At 37.3% G+C, this 21,242-nt stretch overlaps 1 protein-coding gene across 6 annotated transcripts in view; it reads left to right on the top strand.

Annotated features, from left to right (window-relative positions):
- NPAS3 (neuronal PAS domain protein 3) overlaps nucleotides 1–21,242 on the top strand; it is a gene marked incomplete at both ends in the record, with an annotated part of 595,119 nt that overhangs the window by 170,329 nt on the left and 403,548 nt on the right. For 4 of the 6 annotated variants that reach the window (XM_079537679.1, XM_079537682.1, XM_079537684.1 and 1 more), the window contains one exon: nucleotides 1,508–1,752. In XM_079537679.1, the coding sequence (XP_079393805.1) occupies nucleotides 1,508–1,752 (245 nt within the window). Of the gene's footprint in view, nucleotides 1–1,507; nucleotides 1,753–1,864; nucleotides 1,916–21,242 lie in introns of all 6 variants that reach the window. The other 2 variants (XM_079537680.1, XM_079537681.1) reach the window with 1 other exon arrangement.

Below are 21,242 nucleotides of genomic sequence, written 5' to 3' on the forward strand. Positions count from 1 at the left end.
GTGAATAGGAGTCTCAGAATCATAGTTTTAAATTTACTTGTCTAATGTGCTTCGTAAGCTGTAGTGATGTTGTAGACTATTCTGTAATGAAAACCAAGGTTTCAATAAGAGTTGTAGAAGCTGAAGAGAAGTATTTGCTGTTTCATTACACACTAGTTGTATTCAAATTTGTTTCTTAAACCAATGGGTATTTAATGGAATTTTGACTGTAATTTCATGCAATTAATAAGTAATCAAACAAAACAAAGTAAAAATACATCCTTTTTGAGGGTCTAGAACTGACTGGTAGACACAAACATCAGCACCAATCTCTATTTACCAAGATGTGGGTGAAATGTGCAGTCGAGACTTGTCCTAGGCTGAAAAGTTTGTCTCCCAAAAAACCCCTTAGAAGAGGAGGAAAAAAATTTCATACCTGTTCTTTTTATTGTTTGTACATTGATTCTTAATCTTCTGGTAAGTTTACTGTGCGTTTGTTCATTTGCTTCAAACCACACAACGAACAGTGTGAATCCATTTTCTCTTGTAAAGCAATTATATCAGATATTAACAAAGAAAGAAAGAAACTGAAACTTGAGTTTTCTTTGACTTTTGGGAAAAAATCAGGGGAAGACAACAGCCTTGATGATCCAGTGTCTTCTCAATGTGTGTTCAGATGTTGTACACAAATTAAGTAGCACAGGAGTAAAATCGGAGTTAATTTTAGGCCTAGTATATGGGTGGTAGCAAGAAATACCTTAATAAACCTGAAGTAAATGAGTGTCCTTGCATATCCACCTGTTTTGCATAAAGCAGAAGGGTCTCTCTAATCCAAAAAGCTGCGTAGGAGTCTGTCGTATGTGATGTTGAATTAAAATTGGAAAAAATGAAGCGCGTAACTCCATTAACTGCTTTCTTGAATCTCTGAAAATGGTTACTGTTTCAACACCAAGGCCAGCTAAACAAGTCACAAAGATTAACTTCTTGAAATCTCAGTAGGTTTGCGTTATTACACCAGACTTTAAAGCAGCTTCTGAGCCACAGAAGTTTATAGCCTGTCTGGTCATATTGACTGCCGCTACAGCAACCCCTGTCAGTGATAGCACACACTTCAGACATCTGAATCTAACCTCCTTTCCCATGAGAGTCAGAATTTGGTACAAATTTGGACGAAGATAGTTCTTAGTGGGTCAGAAGAAGCAGTAGCATTTGTTTAGATAAAGGATTCTTAGGAATCCTTTCTTCTGGCTGGCAGCAGAAAAATAAAGGACAGGCTAATTAGAGAGTGGATGAAATGAGTTAGGAGCAGTTATGTAACATGTCTACAACTAAAAATAAAACACTATCATTAGTTTTAATTATTCAAAGATTGGAGTACCATTAAATGTATCCTGTAGTCTGTACATCCATTCACAACACTTTTAAAATGTCATAATGCATATTGAAAATCAGCAATGAAAAAGCAAGTTCATTATATATGACATAACACTAATATTGATGAATGTCCTACTTTGTTTATTTTCTTCAGTTTACAGGCTTTGAGAAAGGAAAAGTCCCGAGATGCTGCTCGCTCTCGCCGGGGAAAGGAGAATTTTGAATTCTATGAGTTGGCAAAGTTGTTGCCACTGCCTGCAGCCATTACCAGCCAGCTTGACAAGGCATCCATCATTCGACTTACAATTAGCTATCTGAAAATGAGGGACTTTGCTAATCAAGGTGATCCTCCATGGAACTTGAGAATGGAAGGACCTCCACCTAATACATCAGTAAAAGGTATGGCCTAAATACATTGTTTTGTATCGGCTATGGCAGCCTTTAGTAACCTCTAAATTGAAATTTTTACCATCATCCTTTCTTCTTTCCCTGCATATCAAATCCTTTAAAGGGATACAAATGTGGAAATCTGAGGTCTGCATGAGAAAGACACCATGTGAAGGTGAAATAAACCTCTTTTATTTATTTTTATTTAACAACAAACCTACTGATATAAATAATACAACAGTAAGTCTTTTGGGTAGCATACATTTAACTGTTCGAAGTTATCTAGCAATGATCATGTTGTTTTTCCTATTTTAATATTTTATCAGTGGGTGTATTTGAGGGAAACGTGGTGTTATTTCTTGATGTGAGGACTCAAACAATCACTTAATTTCCATAATTAAAGCTTAAAGGCAGAATTGTGTCTTCTAATTCATGAACGTAACATCAAAATTTTTAAATCTTTGATTTTAGAGGTTATATGTGTATTGTTCCTAACTAGGGTTTCCAGTGACTTGTATAAACTGAACATTTTTGTGTAATTTTTTTACTTATGTTATTTATGAAGAAGAGTCTGATCTTGATGCTTGATAAGTATTATAAACTAGTGGCTTATTAAACCAGAAATGCCCACAAAGGGTTACTAGTACTGCCAGTGAAAGGAGCTTTTAGTTGCTCTTTCATTTAAAGGAAGAAAGATCAGTAAAGCAAAGTTATAATTTTCAGTGGATGGAGATAGACGTGAAGGGCAGCAACTGAAGGACTTTTGGACTGATGATTTATTAGTTGGATATATTTGCATCACTTCGTTTATTTCATTTATATTGTCTGCCATGCCATATATAATTTTAGTGAAGAAAAAAAAAAGGATAATTGCATCATCCGGTGCATGAGTATAACATGGTTCATCAGCCTTCTTATATAATATGCAAGTGTTCACCCCTTTTCCAGGATGAGCCGTCTGGTAATTAAGCAACTGTTTTAAGCTGGATATAAAGTGAACTTGCTCTAGGATCTGTGATCTATCTATTGAAATAGATAATTCCTCCCAAAATTCGTATAGCTAAGCTTCTACTAGATGTCCTGTGTTGTAGAAAGCGGTCTCATCTCTGTGTATATTTTCAGACTACCTGAGATTTATTTCTTGTTATCCTCTTGTGAAATAAGAATATATATTTGAATACTGACACTTCCTTTTGGGCAAAGATTCTGACAAAGGAAAGATTTTTGAGGGAAAATTAAACCTTATTCCTAGATATCAGCATAACTAGTCTGGTCTAAGTTAAGTTCTTGTTAAGGTCTTGTTCCTCCCTGTAAAAAACCTACGTAAACAGTTAATGTCTTTCCAACCTCTGATGAGTTAATTCACATTCCTCTAAGCATAACGGCTATGTAGGGGATAAAAAAGGATTTTTGCTTTTGATAATATTTGAGTAGGGTTTCTTTATACTAACTAGGATTGATTTTTTTTTTTTTTTTGGTCAGAATATTGAAATAATAATTATTACTAATAAATGGTGTTTCTTTGTATATGAGTTCACTATAAGCGGGATTAACTGTATAACAGAAGTATATTTTATTGCTTCACCAGTTCTCCTTATGTGGAGTCCTGTTAACACATTCTGATCAAACATTCATGAAATAACATCAAAAGAAATTCATTTTCATTTATTAAGGTCACTTTTGCTGCCCTTGAGGAAATTCATAAGGATAAACAAGCTCATTTAAATAGTTAGCAGCTTTGTATGGAGTATAGTTGATATTCCTACAATAAAACATTAAATATTATACTTCATTCATGCCCAAGCAATCTCCTGAATAGACTCAAAGATATTTCAAAAACTATAGGAATGGTATAGGGTGTACGGAACTGCTTTTTTTTTTTTCACTCTCTCCCTCACTTCCTCTTCCCCCATCCCTGCTCAATGTGGTGGTCTGCTTGTGTTAATAATTAAATTTCAAAGCTTAGTTTAAAATTTGTTCCCCAGTACTGTACAGTAACTTATACCTTTTAATTTAGGATTTCATAAAGGTCCTTTACTCTGCCTTGTATTTGTCACAGCTTTCCTGAAAAGTCTATGAAAGATGATGAGTTTGTTCTCTTATGCCTATTGTGTAGTGATCGCTATGAGTTTTGCTTGCAAATGAACTCTAAGGTGACTCCATATAATATTTTCAGAGTCAATTACTTCATGGAAATATCTTGAGCAATTGGAAAGTAACAGATAGTTTTCTCCATTATTTTAGAAATATCTATTGTTATAATACAGATCAGATCTACAATGAACATTATGCATTATTCAAGAAATGACCAGGCATTCTCAGCAGTGTTTCAGCTAAATAACTTATGATTGTAACCTTTAAAGAAATATCATTGTGGTGACTATTGGTAAATCATTTCTCCATTCATAGTAATCTTTATTTAGAGGCTATCTAGAAACCATTATATCTTTTATTAATCTTAAAAGCAATAGCCAGTGATTTGACATTTGCTAAAAATGGATAAATCTTCCATCAGCAGACTTCAGTCAATTTTTTTGGTGCATTGTCTAAGGCTTTCTGTATCTAGGAAGTATTAGTCCTCATAAACAAATACATACACAACTTGCAGCAGGTGAGTTTAAAGATTACAGTTCTTAAAGATCGGGAAATTATTCTTTTATGGCAGAAGTTGAGCAAAAAGTTATTTAGAGTCAGGAGGAATAATATGGTTATTCTTTGCATACTACATACAATAAACTATGAATAACAGCACAATTTCCCTTTGTTTCCCAGCACTCTGAAGTTTTTGAATCTCTGTATTTAAGGGAAATATTCTGAACAGAAAAGTGAATTAATTCCTAAGCAATTTTTTTTTTCTTTTTGCAAAGAGACTTTTCTGAAAGTTCTGACCCGGGAATGAAAGTATTTTTATAGGGTGTACAATGTGTTCACCCAGTAACATGATGTGTCACTTGAAGTCCTCCAGGGTATTCTGATGTCCTCACACGTTGCCCATACTACTTTTCAAACTGTTGTGAGCACCTTCAAATTTTGAAATATCATTGTCTGCAAATGTACTTTTGTGTTCTGTCATGTGTGGAATATCTGTGGCAGATGTAAAGTCATACCTTGTATATTGTTTTTCTTGTTTTGGGACACCAATACTAGATCAGAATCACCACCACTGTAAAAAGAAGTCTCCTAGCTCTTGATGTTCGAACAGGGTACCTGACACTTCTCATTTCTGGTTTTTTTGAAGCAGCAATTAAACTCAGTAGTCTATACCTAGTTCTCTAAACGCTGTAAATTTGCCATGATTATTTTCATGCTTTTTTTTTTTTTGTTAAACTGAGGTGTATATTTTTGTCTTTGGAGATGCATGCATTTGTGTTAGGCCATGAGTATATTTCCTGCTAAATTATATGACATGGAAATTAGAGCATGTAAGACAAGTTTAGGCATCTTTTTTCTTTGACTGAAAAAAGCAATTAAGGGATTACCTGCAATTTCAAGCTATAAGTTAGTTTGTTGTAAATGTTATTTTTTTAAAGCCAAAAAATTATTTTATGTATATAAAATTATCTTGCTTATCGTCTGTCATAAGGGATAATGAGGTGAATGAGATTCACTAAAGAGCAAAAAAGACCACAGTAAAAGTAGTGACTGACTGTCAGGCTACATAAAGACTTAAAACTTGCATATTTTTCAGAGCCAGTTATCAATGCAAACGAAGTACAAAAAAAAATAGGCTGAAAAAGATCTTGATGTTTTAACATATTGTGGAACTTGGGATTGAATTTGGTGCTTTGAATTTTCTGAGAAAGAAAATAAGCAATAATAATAATTGGAAAGTACAGTAAATGTCATGAGATTATCTTCACTTATTTAAATAATTTTATCTAGTTATTTTTATGCTAGATAAGTATATATTTTGAAGAGATAAAATAAATGTTTCAGTTCTGAATCGTCTTACTAGATAACGTTATCTGTTGTCACTCTCTTGTATTTTAAGCTGAATATTGTCTTCTGAGTAGAAGCAAGATAGTACAAGCCTTCCCCTGTTAAACCACACAGGCTTTCCTCTGAGAGCGGCCTTCCCTTCTGAGTTATTATGCACTCCTCTCTCTTAGAGAAACCATTCACTGAGGTGAGGAAATAAAAATCACTTTGATCTTCACTGTCTTTGGTCCAATACACTGTTTTTAACTGTCAGACGTGAAAAGATCAGATGGCATAGCAAATACAGCATAACACAGATGATTTGGCGTTATTGTTTACCACGAAAGGGGTCTCCAGATCTGGCTGTCCTGCTTCACAGAGATCTTCTGTTCTTGTGCTGGAGAAACCTTGAGAGCTCTATATTTTATTCCTCCTTATTTTGCAGGCATTTTTCTTATTGATAGGAAAATCTGATTACTACCTATGTGAAAGTCACTATGCAGTGCTCTGGCTGCATAAAAGTATGAAACACTGTTTATAAATGGAACACCTATCTCTTATAAACCTGTTTGTTTGGTAATAGGAGTAGTGTTATGGTTGTGGTAAGTTGTTTAATTATCTGTCTTTTACGTAGGTTAAAAGAAAAAGATTGTTATGTGGGGTTTGAATGTAAGAAACAAGAGCTGGAAATTTCAGGCAGTCAGTGGTAAAAATATTCATTCTTTGTGAGAATTATTTATGGTTTTCTAGTATGAAAGATATGGAACTCAGAATGTTTGAATCTTGTTGTGGTAGGTAAGGTGAATTGAATACTGGACTCAGAGTTGGTGGTTGCCTAGTGACCTGATTGCTTTCATTCTCCGCAAATGGAATAGGGTGTCAACCAATATACTTGGTCCTTTTTAGGGACTAATTGTCTAATGGAGAAACTTATATGTGAAATCAATTGTGACAAAAAATTTAGGTGGAAGAATTAGAATGAAAGTTGGCTAGAACTCTTAGAGAAAAGACTATATGAAATGATGATTTCTTATAAACCTGAAAATATAAAATTACATACTTTTTCAGAATGAATGCAAGTAATTTGAAAAAAAAAAAAGTCCATTTATGAAAAAAATAGCAAATAAAAGGGGAATATCTAACAATTAAGATAAACTGGAATGTCTAATCTACCAAAAGTTTACAAAGAAAGTAGATACGTTAAGGAAAAATCTAGAAGAGGTAAAAAAAATGAAAGGGAGATCTATTGCCTAGCATGTCAATAGAACTAAAAGTATTGAGACCTCATTAGGCTGGTATGTATCACAGAATCATCACAGAATAATTTGAGTTGGAAGGGACCCTTAAAGATCGCCAAGTCCAACTGCCCTGCATTGAACAAGGATACTTACGGCTCAGTCAGGTTGCTCAGAGCCCTGTCGAACCTGACCTTGAAAGTCTCCAGGGATGGGGCACTCACCACCTCTCTGGGCAACCTGTTCCAGTGCTTTACTGTCCTTATTGTAAAAAAACCTTCTTCCTTATATCCAATCTAAATCTCTCTTCTTTTACTTTGAAATCATTTCCCCTTGTTCTGTCGCAATAGACTCTTCTAACTAATGTCCACTGATGCAGTTACACCATCATAGAAGGCCACTAGATTGATCAGTCAGGACTTGCCCTAGGTGAAGCCATGCTGGTTGTCTTATATTATCTTCCTCTTCCATGTGCCTTAGCATAGCTTCCAGGAGGATCTGCACCATGATCTTTCCTGACATAAAGGTGAGGCTAACAGGTCAATAGTTCCCTGTGCCATCCTTCTTTCCCTTCTAAATAATGAGTGTAGCATTCTCTTTTTTCTAGTCACCAGGGACTGCCATGATAGTCCTGTAGCTGGAAGAAGGTGGCTTTATGAGCAGGTTCCGCTTGATCAGGCAGCCTGTAGTGTCTGTGATAATGAACTACTGATTGTTTTTTTTATTTTTTGAGATGGTAGTAATACAGCTTTAACAGCCTGAATTTTTTTGTTTTCACCAATGTGGATTCCAGTCTGAGTGACAATGGAAGATGTGCTATTGTTTATTCCTCAGTCCATGTAACACTGATACACACTTCTGAGCTTGATTTGTTCCACGTGCAAGTTATTACAAAGAATTGCAGTGGACAGCTCATCTTCAAATACGACATTTCCAAGGTAAACATCCTGTCAGATTTGCAAGAAAACTGGATGATGTACTAGAGAACTGTTAACTAACTGGACAACAGTGTGGTGCCATACAGCAGGATGAAGCCTGAATAAATCAGTTGGCATGGATAACTTGTAAAAAGGGCTCTAAAAACTGTGAGAAGATATTTGTCCCCTTAATTTTAAATAAATCCTTTGATATCATGGAAGTTCTAGATAGAAAGGATAACTAGGAGGCAAGTTTGGAACAAAAAAATAGTGGAATGTTGTGAGTTCAAAAGATAGTGGAGTAATGTGGGTAACCATCGATTAGTTAGTCTATCATCAGTTGTAAGCAAATTACCTGGAAAATTCTTGTAACTATAAGAAAAAGGTTAAATTATAGTTTTTCAATAAACATGCATAAAGCAAAAGTAGATTTGTAAAACAAAACTATTTCTCTGAAATTAACAATATACAAAAACTTCTCTGGATGTAATGCATCCTATTTTATTATGTTGGACCACAGTGTCAGAGGCAGATTGTGTTTTGTAGCTGAGAATTTGCTCTATCAAATAGTGTTATTGTGCTCTTGGTATCTGTAGTATTTTCCACAGAAATAAATAGGAGGCATTACTTTGAGAGCAACATATCTAAATTGTATAGTGGAATATTTTTAAGGCTTTCCACTTACTACTTCATAAGATCATGGTTTTAAAAAACTAGAGAAATATTAGCAAATCATAGTCTATAAGAATTTACTATATAACTGATCTCGGAAAGCATATCTAAGAGAAAAGTACAAAGGAGCTTCTCTGCGTTTCTGCAGAAATCACAGTGAGCGTGATCATCAGTAAACTGGCAGTAAATACAGCATCACTGCTGATTTAAAATTTGCAAATTACTGTGGTGTTTGGGTCACTGACAGTGCTCTGTGTAACTTTTTAAATCAAATATCATAAAATTTGTTTCAGTTGGAAAGATTAAATAGAAAATTATATGTATATTCCTAGTATTTTTATATTTTATTTTTATTATAATATTAGTCATTTTTATCCTGACTATCCTGAATTACAGGCTGTTGCTTTGTAGTTAATTTTGTTTATGAAGGTTTGAAATGCTTTGGTTTTCTTGTGATGCAGAACAGGAACAATGGGAAAAGCACTAGAAGTTCAGCTCTTGTTTCTTTTGTATGAGCAAAGGCATGATAAGAACTTGCCCTATACTTTCAGTGCCAGAAGAAATGATAGAATGATTTCATTTCCAATGGTGTTTTATTTGTATCATGAAAAGTTCTATCCATCACTTGTGTGGAGACACAAAGCATTTACTGATGTTAGCAAATTTATACTTATTCTAAAATATTGTCAGTCAGATATCAGTGCCTGCAAGAGTTGTTTATTGCTAGAACTCCACCTTACAATTTTACCATTAAATAGCGAAAGAACCAAACAGTAAGTATTTAAATTTTATTATTGAAAAGAACAGGTGATTTTAATGTCTTTTCTCGTACTCCAAGCTGCTACTAGTAACTGTATTTTCATTCGATTGAACTCCAGTTCTTTCCCCTTCTATTGTGTTGTTAGACCAACTTGGTCAATTTTTGCATATTCATTATGTTCTTTTAAGACAGCTGATACATTTTATTTAATTTATTTTTCTTGAACAATCTTTTTTTCTTTTTAAGTGCTTACTTGGCATGCTGAATAGGGTTGAAGACTTCCTCTTTCACACAGCTTTAGTGTTGATTTCTGTATACCTTCATTTTTCTCCATGTTTGCAACTACAGTTCTTGAATTCTTGATGAAATCTTAGTATTGAGAAAATTCATAAAAACTTGCTATTTAAAGAAAAATAAAAACATGATTAACCGTTTGCTTCAATCCTTTTTCATAGAATCCTTTTTCATAGAAGGTTGGAAAGGACCTATAAGATCATCTAGTCCAACTGTCTTCTCATTACCACTGCTACCACAAACTACTAAACCATATCTCATCCAGACGTCTCTTGAACACTGCCAGGGACGGTGACTCTACCACCTCCCTGGGCAGCCAGTCCAGTGCCAGGCCACTCTCTGAGAGAAAAAGTTCTTCCTCATGTCCAACCTAAACCGCCTCTGGTACAACTTGCAGCCATTTCCCCAGGTCCTGTTTGTTGCCTGGGAGAAGAGGCCAAACCCCTCTTCACCACAACCTCCCTTCAAGAAGTTGTAGAGTGCAATGAGGTCTCCCCCGAGCCTCATCTTCTCCGAGCTAAATAATCCCAGCTCCCTCAGCCACTCCTCATAAGACTCGTGCTCCAGACCCTCACCGGTTTCACTGCCCTTCTCTGGACACGCTCCAGCACCTCAATGTCTTTCCTGCAGTGAGGGGCCCAAAACTGAACACAATACTTGAGGTGTGGCCTCACCAGTGCTGAGTGCAGGGGGATGATCACATCCCTGCTCCTGCTGGTCAGACTATTTCTAATGCAGGCCAGGATGCCGTTTGCCCTCTTGGCCACCTGGGCACACTGTTGGCTCATGTTCAGTCAAGCATCAACCAACACCCCCAGGTCCCTTTTCTCTTCACACTCATCCAACTACTCATCCCCAAGCCTATAAGGCTGCATGGGGTTGTTGTGGCCAAAGTTCAGAACCTGGCACTTGGACTTTTTGAACCTCATTCCATTCACCTCAGCCCAGCGATCCAGCTTATCAAAATCCCTCTGAAGGGCCTCCCTACCTTCAGGCAGATCCACACCACCTCTCAACTTGGTGTCATCTGCAAACTTACTGAGGGTACACTCTATCCCCTCATCTAGGTCATCAATAAAGATATTAAACAAGATGGGCTCCAGTACCGACCCCTGGGGGACAACACTTGAAACGGGTCGCCAGCTGGACTTAACTCCATTCACCACTACCCGTTGGGCACAGCCCTCTAGCTAGTTTCTTACCTAAAGGAGTGTATACCTGTCCAGGCCACGGGCAGCCAGTTTCCCCAGAAGAAGCCTGTGAAAGATTGTGTCAAAGGCTTTGCTGAAGTCTAGGTAGACTACATCAACAGCTTTTCCTTCGTCTACCAGTCTGGTCATCCAGTCATAGAAGGAGATGAGGTTGGTTAAGCACAACCTACCTTTCATGAACCTGTGTTGGCTGGGCCTGATCCCCTGGACACTATGCAAGTGCTGTGCGATCTCACCCAAGATGATTTGCTCCATTACTTTCCTCAGTACCGAGGTCAGGCTAACAGGCCTATAGTTTGGGGGATCCTCCTTATGGCCCTTCTTGAAGATGGGAGTCACATCAGCAAGCCTCCAATCCTCGGGGGCCTCTCCAGTTAACCAGGAGTGCTGATAGATGGCTGAGAGCAGCAGTCACCCCACTAGCTCCCTCAGCACCCAGGGGTGTAGCCCATCCAGTCCCATGGAATTGTGACAGTCCAGATGGAGGAAGAGCTTTCTGACTGTCTCCACCTGAATCACTACTATTCTGAGTAGCATCCCAGACTTCCAGATCAGGGCGTAAAATGCCCAGAGGATAACTGGTCTGGCTATTACAGGCAGATGTAAAGAAGGCATTGAGGACCACAGCCTTCTCCTTGTCCTCAGTGGCCACATTCCCTGCTGCATCAAATATAGGATGAAAATTATCCTTGATTCTTCTTTTGCTGTTGATATATTTATAAAAGGATTTTTTATTGTCTTTTACTGCAGTGGCCAACCTGAGTTCAAGCTGGGCTTTTGCCTTCCTAACTTCCTCCCTGCATACCTTAGCTACTCCTTTGTAATCTCCCCAAGTAACCTGTCCCTTCTTCCAGAGGTTGTAGACTCTTTTTCTCCCTGAGTCCCAAGAGTAGTTCCCGGCTCATCTACACCGGTTGTCTTCCCCTACGGCTTGCCTTAAGGCATTCAGGGACAGCTTGTTCTTGCACCTTTAAGATTTCCGTTGTGAGGAGTGTCCAGGCTTCCTGGACCTCTTTACCCTTAAGAAGCGACTCCCAAAGGACCCATGCCCTGAACAGATCAAAGTCCGCCCTCTGGAAGTTCAAGAAAGTAGTTTTGCTGGTCACTCTTCCAACACCTCCAAGAATAGAGAATTCTACAATTCCATGGTCGCTCTGCCCAAGACAGTCCCCAACCTTCACTTCTCCCACCAGTCCTTCTCTGTTAGTGAAAACCAGGTCTAGCAGGGCACCACCCTTGGTAGGCTCTCCTACCAGTTGCATAAGGAAGCTATCTTCGACGCAGTCTAGAAACCTCCTGTACTGCTTCCTCTGTGCTGTATTATATTTCCAACATGTATCAGGGAAGTTGAAGTCTCCCATGAGAACAAGTGATGGCGATCGCGTGACTTCTGTAAGCTGTTCATAGAATGTTTCGTCCAACTCTCCATACTGATTAGGCAGTCTATAACAGACCCCCACCAAGATGTCGCCCCTACAGGCCTTCCCCCTGATCCTTGTCCCAGGACACTCAACTCTGTCATTCCCAACTCCAAGCTCTTCAACATCAAAACGGTCTTTAATATAAAGGGCCACACCACCACCCTTCTTTCTTTGTCCATCCCTTCTGAGGAGCTTGTAGCCATCTATCACAGCACTCCAGTCATAGTAGTGGTCCCACTATGTTTCGGTAATAGCAACAAGGTCCCAATTAGTCTGACTCACAATTGCTTCCAACTCTTCCTGCTTGTTGCTCATGCTGCGTGCATTGGTATAGATGCACTTCAGTCGAGTCATCTGCCTCCCCCCCAGATTTTTTCTTCAGTTTGTATGTTTGTATGTCCTTCAGTTTCCTTCAGTTTGTATGTCCACTGATAATAATCCACTGTGCCATTCAAAATTAACATCCTTTCCAGATAAAATGGATATTGTAATTGTGAAATATTGTGGATATTGTAATTCTATACATAGCTGAGAATATTGAGAATAGGGGCTGTGTGGGTTGTGGCAATGGCATGGGCTTCAATCTTGCAGTCGTAAATTTGTCAGGAGGAGAATTGTACTGATGGTTGCATTGGCTGCAAACTTGGTGATGATGATGAGTCAGGGAAAACTTTCAACTTAAAAACAAATTAATTTCTCATCATATAATGACACATATTGTCAAGAAGAGTTAATTACTCATCCAGTAGGAGTTCCTATGTAAAACTTGATGTTACAACAGTTCACTTTTCCAAAATGTTTCCATATGATTTTACATTAATGTTTTATGTTGTGCAGGTTAACTCCTGGTTGTCTTTTTTTAGAGGCATGAACATCTTAAATTATTTGTGCAGCCTACGCAACTTTTTCAAATTGTACAAGTGATGGGGTTAGCCAATGGCAGATGTGAATAAATCCTATGTGCCAAAAATGTTTGTTCTACACTTTACTTATAGTAATGGGAAACAGGCAAGAAGTCATAATTGATGTAGCTTTGATCAGTAAAATGAGAAAAAGGCTGTTGCTATCTGTGGATTGCTATATTTAAAATATGCAATAGAACTTTTGTTTGTCTTTTCATTTATCCTATTCTGAACAGAAGAAAAGTGACTTTGCTATGAAGAATGTTTTGGAAGGGAGCCTCTGCAAAGCTTAATGTTATAGTGCTCCATATTGTAAATAAATGGTATAAGAATTGCATCTTGTGGTTGGATTTAACAGTTTCAATATAAACATCATACCTGAATCTGCTTGGCTGAGCAGAGAATGTAAGATCATGCTTGAAATCCTGATAACTGATGACTTTAATAGTGTTTAGCAATACTTTTTCTTTCTATTAATGTAATTTACTGTATTTCTGAGTCACGTGAACTTCTGCCTTGTATTTTCCTTAAGACCTCGTTGAGACCACTGAAGGGATAATAAATACTATTGTATGACGTGATAATGAAATAGATTAACACTGCAGAAACAAAGGGAGCCAAGTCCTTATTTAGCATCTAGGCTTTTTTTTTTTTTTTTCCTTTCAAAACAAGAGTTAATCACTCTATAATACAGGTGGAAAGTTATGACTCAGAAAATATTTTGTCTGAAGTGAAAGCAGCCACACCACAACCCACATTGGTTTTTTGTTGTTGTTGTGTTTGTTTGTTTGTTTCATGGAGAGAGCAAGTGTATTTTTTCTATTTTGTATAAATTACATTTTTTTTTTTTTCTATTTTGTATAAATTACATATTTATTAGTGTTTTCCAAGCTGGTTGTCTAAATATTTGAGTGGTAAATAATCTTCAGAGCCTGAAAATGAAATTTGAAGTACACGAATTTAATAATAATCCTTATTTTATTGTAATGGTCATATGAGGTGCTTTGTTGACCACAGATAAGATTTAGATATTCAAGGTAGACCAAGCAATTTTCAAAATCAAAGTGCAGTGAAGTTATATCTATATAACATGCAGGTATAACCGCAGTCTGACCAAAGTTTGACCACAATATCAATGCAACTTAATTTCTGCAACTGTTCTCTTTGAAGACTGAGGAAGGAAATCGAGTTTCCACCAAATCCCTATGCTCTTGTGGTCTCCCATTTCAATCAGGGGTATAAAGTAGAATACAATGAATCCATAGTAAAGACTTTCCCAGGACATTAGAGAGGTCAGTAAAAACTATTTTCATTAGCTGTCTGTAATTAAAGAACACCCTTCATAGGGAGCTTACAATTTAGAGAACATGTAAGCCGCTACAACTCTCTGAGAATGAGAGTAAAATCTCTCCACTGCTGGGGACTTAGGTGATATTTTAAAATAATCAGCTACTTTAAGATATTGAGGTTTTGTTTGCTTGCTAACTTCTAAACAGGAATATTTATCTTTTAAGGTTCTTGGAAATTAGTAATTCTGTGATTTCTTTTCCTAAGAAAAGAAAGAAAGGCAAATTCCTAACAAACTACTTAACTCCAGTTGTGTCATGACCCTCCTCATAATTAGAGCTGTTAGGAAATGCTTACCTCAATTTTATTGCTTGAGCATGTCAGTCTCCGTAGTTTTTTACTTGCAGTTAGCTGTGTGCATCTGCGTATGTGTGCATTCTATTTGTGCTATGTAAAAATTGTTTTTGCTTTACTTTGCATGGAGTGATGCCACATGGAAGCAAAAATTTTCATGTCTTATTTAATCATTTGAAAAGTCTTTAAATGCATATTCATAATCATAAAAGAAAGATGGAGAAATATTTTTGTTCCAATTTTTACACATAGAGAATTCCCAACCATTAGGTACAGCCAGAAAAATGATATTACCAACTTCACATCACTTCAGATCTTATAGAAAACCATGTATGCATAGGAGCTGCCTTTTTGTTTGCCTTTTTTTTTTTTTTTTTTTTTTTTTTTTTTTTTTTTTTGTTAGGTACATGTGACATTTCTGCAACTATCAGAGCAATTCTACATTTATGTCCCCTTTCAAATTTGAATTGCTGCATATGCCAGCTGTTTCTCATCTTCCCAATGAAGCAGAACAGTGCTGATAATGCTAATAGAGAAATTGAGGCATATACAAATTTACAGCTAGCTTTTCAAAAGAGCATAGCGCCCCAACTGGGGCAGATTTCAAAAGATCTTTGATCCTATTCAGAAACAAATAAATAGCCAGATTTTCAAAAGATTTCAGCACTTTGGTAATCTGATCATAAAAAGCAGCTGCTGAGTACATTTGCACAGTCAGTCAAGAGTTACTAGCTCAATATCACATGAGAAGTGTGTGGTTGAGCAGGTAATAGAGCCCTCTTCCCATGTCCTAGGGCTCTGTCCAATTTTTTAGCAGGAAGGTTATCTTCATGTCCTTTGTAAAAATACTGTATTTAGTGATCATTTCGCTAGGAAACTTGACCTATTACTATGAGGTGATAATTTTCAGAATTACAAGTAGGACATATGCTCAAGGTGGATGAAACAACCAAATATCAAATGCCAGTTCATTTTATATTCCGTCTCTGTGTAATGTTGCCTTAACTAGGTGTAACATACAGAAAATGCATCCAGTATTTTCTAAAAACTTCACAATGAAGTTTTCTCCTTATTTTGTGCATAAGATCTAGCTGTTACTTACTCTTAGTATCTTGCTCTCTGTTCCTTCTAGTTTGTGTCCTATTCTCTTTTATTTCATCTCCTATTCTTTTGCTGCAGTGTGCTATCCTGAAGTCTTAATGGACAAACTTTTTTTTCACAACTACTTTTAGAGAACTGAGAGGAAATGTAACAGCTCACCTAGCCTCATTACACATTTTGTGTTTGTAACTGGTATCTCCAGCAGTCTGGAGCATACAAAGGATGTGATGATCATGAGATTATTGGTTCTTGAAGTGGAGAGCACTTGCAGAACTGTTTTGTTAAGGTACAATGTTGAGCAGTTGTGATAAGCATCCAGTCTCACTTCTTGCAGTCGCCAGACAGAGAATCTCATCCAGTAATTTCTGCATCTGTCTGAGTTGCAAGTTTATCTTTACAAAGTTATCCTGTGTTGATGTAAATTATTTAAATGATAAGGAATCAACTGCATCCCTGGGCAGATTGTTGCAATGGTTAATTACTGTCACGATGAAAAACGTGCACTTCATTTGTAGTCTTATTTCAGCTTCAGCTTACAAACACTGGATCTTCGTATGCCTTTTTCACTAGATTAATGAGCTGCCTACTGTCAGAAATCTCTTCCACATGTAGGTATTGTGATCCTCTTAACCTTCTTTTCAGTAACTAAATAAATTGAGCTTTCTTAGTCTTTCACTATAGGGAATGACTTTCTGAAGTCTAATCACTCTTGTAGCTCTTATTTGAGCACTATCCAATTTTCTAACATATTTTCAGAGAAAACCACAGCTGAACACAATATTTCAATAAGTGTCATAAAAGCCTAAAGTTAAAATTCCAGTATCTATTTCAGTGTGATATTCTCTTCCAGGTTTATTCCAGATGCATACTTAATATGCATTTTGTTGTAATATGAACGGCTTTCTTTCTTTTTTTCATTACTTTGGGCATTAACATGGGATTTCTTTCTCACAGTGTTTTATGGTGGTTCTGGCTGAGGACTGAACAATGACAACAGCAAATTCTCATGCCTAATTGTGACTGCTGAAAGTTGTCCTTGGTTTTATTTTTTCTCAACAGCAGAGTTATTTCAGTGGGAATAGGCTGTAGTAGAGAGAACTGAACTTGCTTGAGTGCAAGCATCACAAGGTGAAATTGGGGAAACAATCTAGTAATCTTCTGGGGCAAGTGGTTTTCACAGTTAAGATCTTAAATACACCAGAGTAGATACAATTCCAGTGCTGTCTTACCTGCAGAATTCATAATATCTCTGGAAACAAGCCTCTGCCCACAAACATACTACCACAGTCCTGTGGTGTACAGAAATTGCGGCTTTGCAGGAAAAGGAACTCACCTTCTAAAACTGTAAGTTAACTGAAACCAGGGATCGTATGGAAATAAGAGGAAAAGCTCTTCTGAACCCCTACTTCCCTTGGTTCACAATTAGAGCTAAATGGACTCAGAGTATCTGTGTGATTTCAGTACAGCTTTCTCTAGCTTTTCCAGGCAATAGAGATACAAGCCTTATCTTAAAAAACAAACAAACAAACAAACAAGCAAACAAACAAACAACAACAACAAACAAATGGCTTCTTTAGAGCCAGGTAGTTTCTACGTGAGTATAACAAAATTCCAGATTTTGCCATTGCCTTCCTTTAGTTTTCTCAAAAGTAAATTCTGTAACAGACAAAGATTTCATATTCTCAGCCATTTTCTTCTGTTAATTGCTTCAGGAGAAAGATACTTTACTTTCTTTTTAATCCCTTACAAAAGCTGTCTCCTGAAACTCTTGGGTCAATTCCTCAGCTTTCCAAAAATACAGTCATATTTGGTCAACTTTTCTATCCCAAACAGCAATCTTTGGTCAGCCTGGGAGAAACTGCCATTATGCTTCAGAGGCATACGGACTTTGTCCACTCTCAACAATTTGGGCTGGTTACTTCATTTCTATCCTACAAGAAACAAAGTGATATAAGAACTTGAAGTCTTCTCTTGTGAAGTGTGTGTGCAAGAAGGAAAATCTGAGACAGCATTGCTCACTTCTGCCCTGCCTGGAATGCTATTAGGTAGACTAGATAGTTATTTGACTCTATCTTGATCACTATCTTCCCTCATTTTATGTTAACCAAATGACAATTTTTCAATTTACCTTACTTGCATTTGTCCTGACGACTTCTTCAAAATGGTTTGCTAGTATTGGATTATTCATAACATAGAATCATAGAATCATAGAATCATAGAATCACAAGGTTGGAAACGACCTATAAGATCATCTAGTCCAACCATTCCTTCTCACCATTGCCACCACAAGCACTAAACCACATCACGCAGCACGTCATCCAGACGCCTCTTGAACACTGCCAGGGACGGCGACTCCACCACCTCTCTGGGCAGCCATTCCAGTGCCTGACCACTCTCTGAGAGAAATAGTTCTTCCTTATGTCTAAAGTTCTTCCTTAGGTCTAAGGAACAAACAGCCAAAACTTAGGAGTGCTTTGGCTTCTTTACACACTTTCTTGACAATGTGTTGTCAAAGAATAAATTGGATAAATGCATTTGTTTGCACAACTTCTCCACAGAGCTTTAGAAAGATGCTTTTAAAAAGGATAATATAAGGATAACTAATGATACATTGTATTAGGAGCAGGGTAAGTTTGGTTGTGTTCCTGCAGGTTCTTATTTCTGCTATTAATATAGTTCTTCTTTGTATATATAAATGTATTTTAGTAAGCTACAGTAGAGTTAATAAGAAAGTTGAAATCACTAGTGTCCACTTGTAGTGTATTTTATGCTTCCAATATTCATACCAATCATTTATACTGACAAAAAAGAAAAAGAAAACAAGGAACCTGTCATCAATCATTCATTTAATCAAGTAGCAAATGTAGATAAATAAACATACTGAATTAATTATTATTCTGTATGTAATGATTGACAATAATATTAATTTATTCCATTTTTTAACCTTTGACTGTCAGTGTAGTTGGGATTAATAAGCACTGACAAAATGAAAAAAAAAATGCATTTCTGATAGCCGTTGAAAGTTGTTAATGTCGGAGTGCTTTCCCATGAAACTTCCCTGAAGATGTATCAGATCTATTTTGTGCTATTTTTCACGCCTTTTTGTGCCATGTTTCTTACCATTTTGGTAATAGCTATTAGTTTACAGACATATGGCCACGAATATTTTATGAATGAAAAGGCTTTCTGGAATATACAGTATTACTTTTTCACATTTATCGGAGATCTGTAATTTGATCTCAAAATACTTTCACATGTTGCAACATAGTCTATTCAAAAGCTAACAAAAAGTCAATGCTACAGATAGTAACTTGTTATTTGGTCTTTCCATCAAACAAGATTTCCTCCATAAGAAAATTCTGTTTTCCTTCTCAAAGTTTAAGAGGATCCATCCAACGAGGTGAGAGGATTTTTGGAATGCTTTTCAGAATTCCAAAAGCTGCTTTCACTGTCAGCAGCACAGGAAGGTCAATTCAACCACTTCTCCCTCATTTATCACCAAATTGTGTCCGTGTGACTTCACAGAATCACAGAATTGTAGGGGTTGGAAGGGACCTCTAGAGATCATGCCAAAGCAGATTCCCTAAACCAGTTTGCACAGGTAGGTGTCCAGGCGAGACTTGAATATCTCCAGAGAAGAAGACTCCACAACCCCCCTGGGCAGCCTGTTCCAGTGCTCCATCATCCTCACCGTAAAGAAGTTCTTACGCACATTCGTGCAAAACTTCCTATGCTGCAGCTTATGTCCATTTCACCTTGTCCTGTCTCCACGTACCACTGAAAAGAGACTGGCCTCACCACTATGGCCCCACACCTCAGATATTTATAAAGCTGGATCAGGTCCCCTCTTAGTCATCTTTTCTCAAGGCTAAACAGGCCCAGTTCAGTTAGCCTTTCTTCATAGGGGAGATGCTCCAGGCCCTTCACCATTTTTGTGGCCCTCTGCTGGACTCTTTCAAGAGATCCCTGTCTTTTTTGTACTGGGGAGCCCAGAACTGGACACAGTACTCCAGATGAGGCATTATCAGGGCAGAATAGAGGGGGAGGATCACCTCCCTCGACCTGCTGGACACGCTCTTTTTAATGCACCCCAGAATGCCATTGGCCTTTTTGACCACGAGGGCACACTGCTGGCTCATGGCCAACCTGTCGTCCACCAGGACACCCAGGTCCCTCTCTGCAGAGAGACTTGACAGGTAACTAAAAATTTCAGTTTATCAGTTACTCCACCTTTTAAAATTTTTTTGTGTCATGATGCTTGTGCAGATTAGTATAAGACTGTGCTGTCCTGAACAGCACATGAGAAGAACATTTTGCAGTTGTTTTTGAAATTCTGTGTAAAGTTGTGACATCCAAACAATTAGAAGCCATGGTGTATGAAATAATTTTTACCTAGTTTGAATGGTGAATCAGTGAACAAAACACTACATCTAGCAGAAATAATATGGGTTTATTCAGGCATCTCTCCTGTAAAATTTCAGTAACTCGAGTTACATATCTCAAAGAGAAAAAAAGCCTTGTATTTGAATTGGGCTGTTTTTAACATCTAAACCCACAACTTCAGAATCACTAATAGATACATCCAGATTTTACTGATTTTGCTTAGATCTCTTTTTTTCTGACCTAGCTATATAGCCAGATCATCCCCAGGTGGCTACCTGTCTTCAAGGGTATAAAAAGTGAAATCACTTCTTTCACTCACAAATGATGTGCTACATGATTCCTTTGCATTTCTTTGTTAAGGAATTAAGGAAGACAGAGATTCTATTTTTCCATTCACTTGTTCTCAGGTACTAAACTCTAAACCAAAATAAACAAAAAAAGAAATTGCCACTTTGATGAGTTCTGCCATCATAAAAGAAAAATTAAAAAGATACAGAGATTCAGAGTATACAAAGGTCAGTTTTTGGCACGGTGTGTAGTGTCAGTCTTTCAGAGTGGTTTTCCTGGTTTTGTCAGGAACTTACAGAGACCCCAGAGACAAGAATACCTGGCGATTTTATGATCTTCAGATAGCCTGCTGTTCTACTGGACTTACAGTGGGTCAAGCCTAGAAAGGGGGTGATAGGACTGCCTGTGGGATTGCAGATCATGATGAGCTTTGCATGGTAGTCACAGCACAGCCTTGCTGGTGAGAATGCATAAGAGAAGCCTCCAGTTTTCCCGTAGCAGTAATTGCCAAGGCAATTTGCAAGCTATAGAGCTATTAGGGAGGGTGGGCCTGGAGAATATTGCAACTGCTAATCTGTAAGCAGAAATAACTAAAGAGGAATAAAAAGAGCTGCTATGACTGCCCATATCTTGACTCTGAGAATCTTCTTGTCTTATATTCCTTCATATGCTAAGTTTTATTTTCATTTTCCTGTCTTTAAGTTTCTCAAATTTAACGCTGTGGGACAGCAATGAAGTTTGTGACCCAAGTCACACTGA

Source organism: Tetrao urogallus (genome assembly GCF_951394365.1).
Source record: "Tetrao urogallus genome assembly, chromosome: 6".
Taxonomy (NCBI): Eukaryota; Metazoa; Chordata; class Aves; order Galliformes; family Phasianidae; genus Tetrao; species Tetrao urogallus.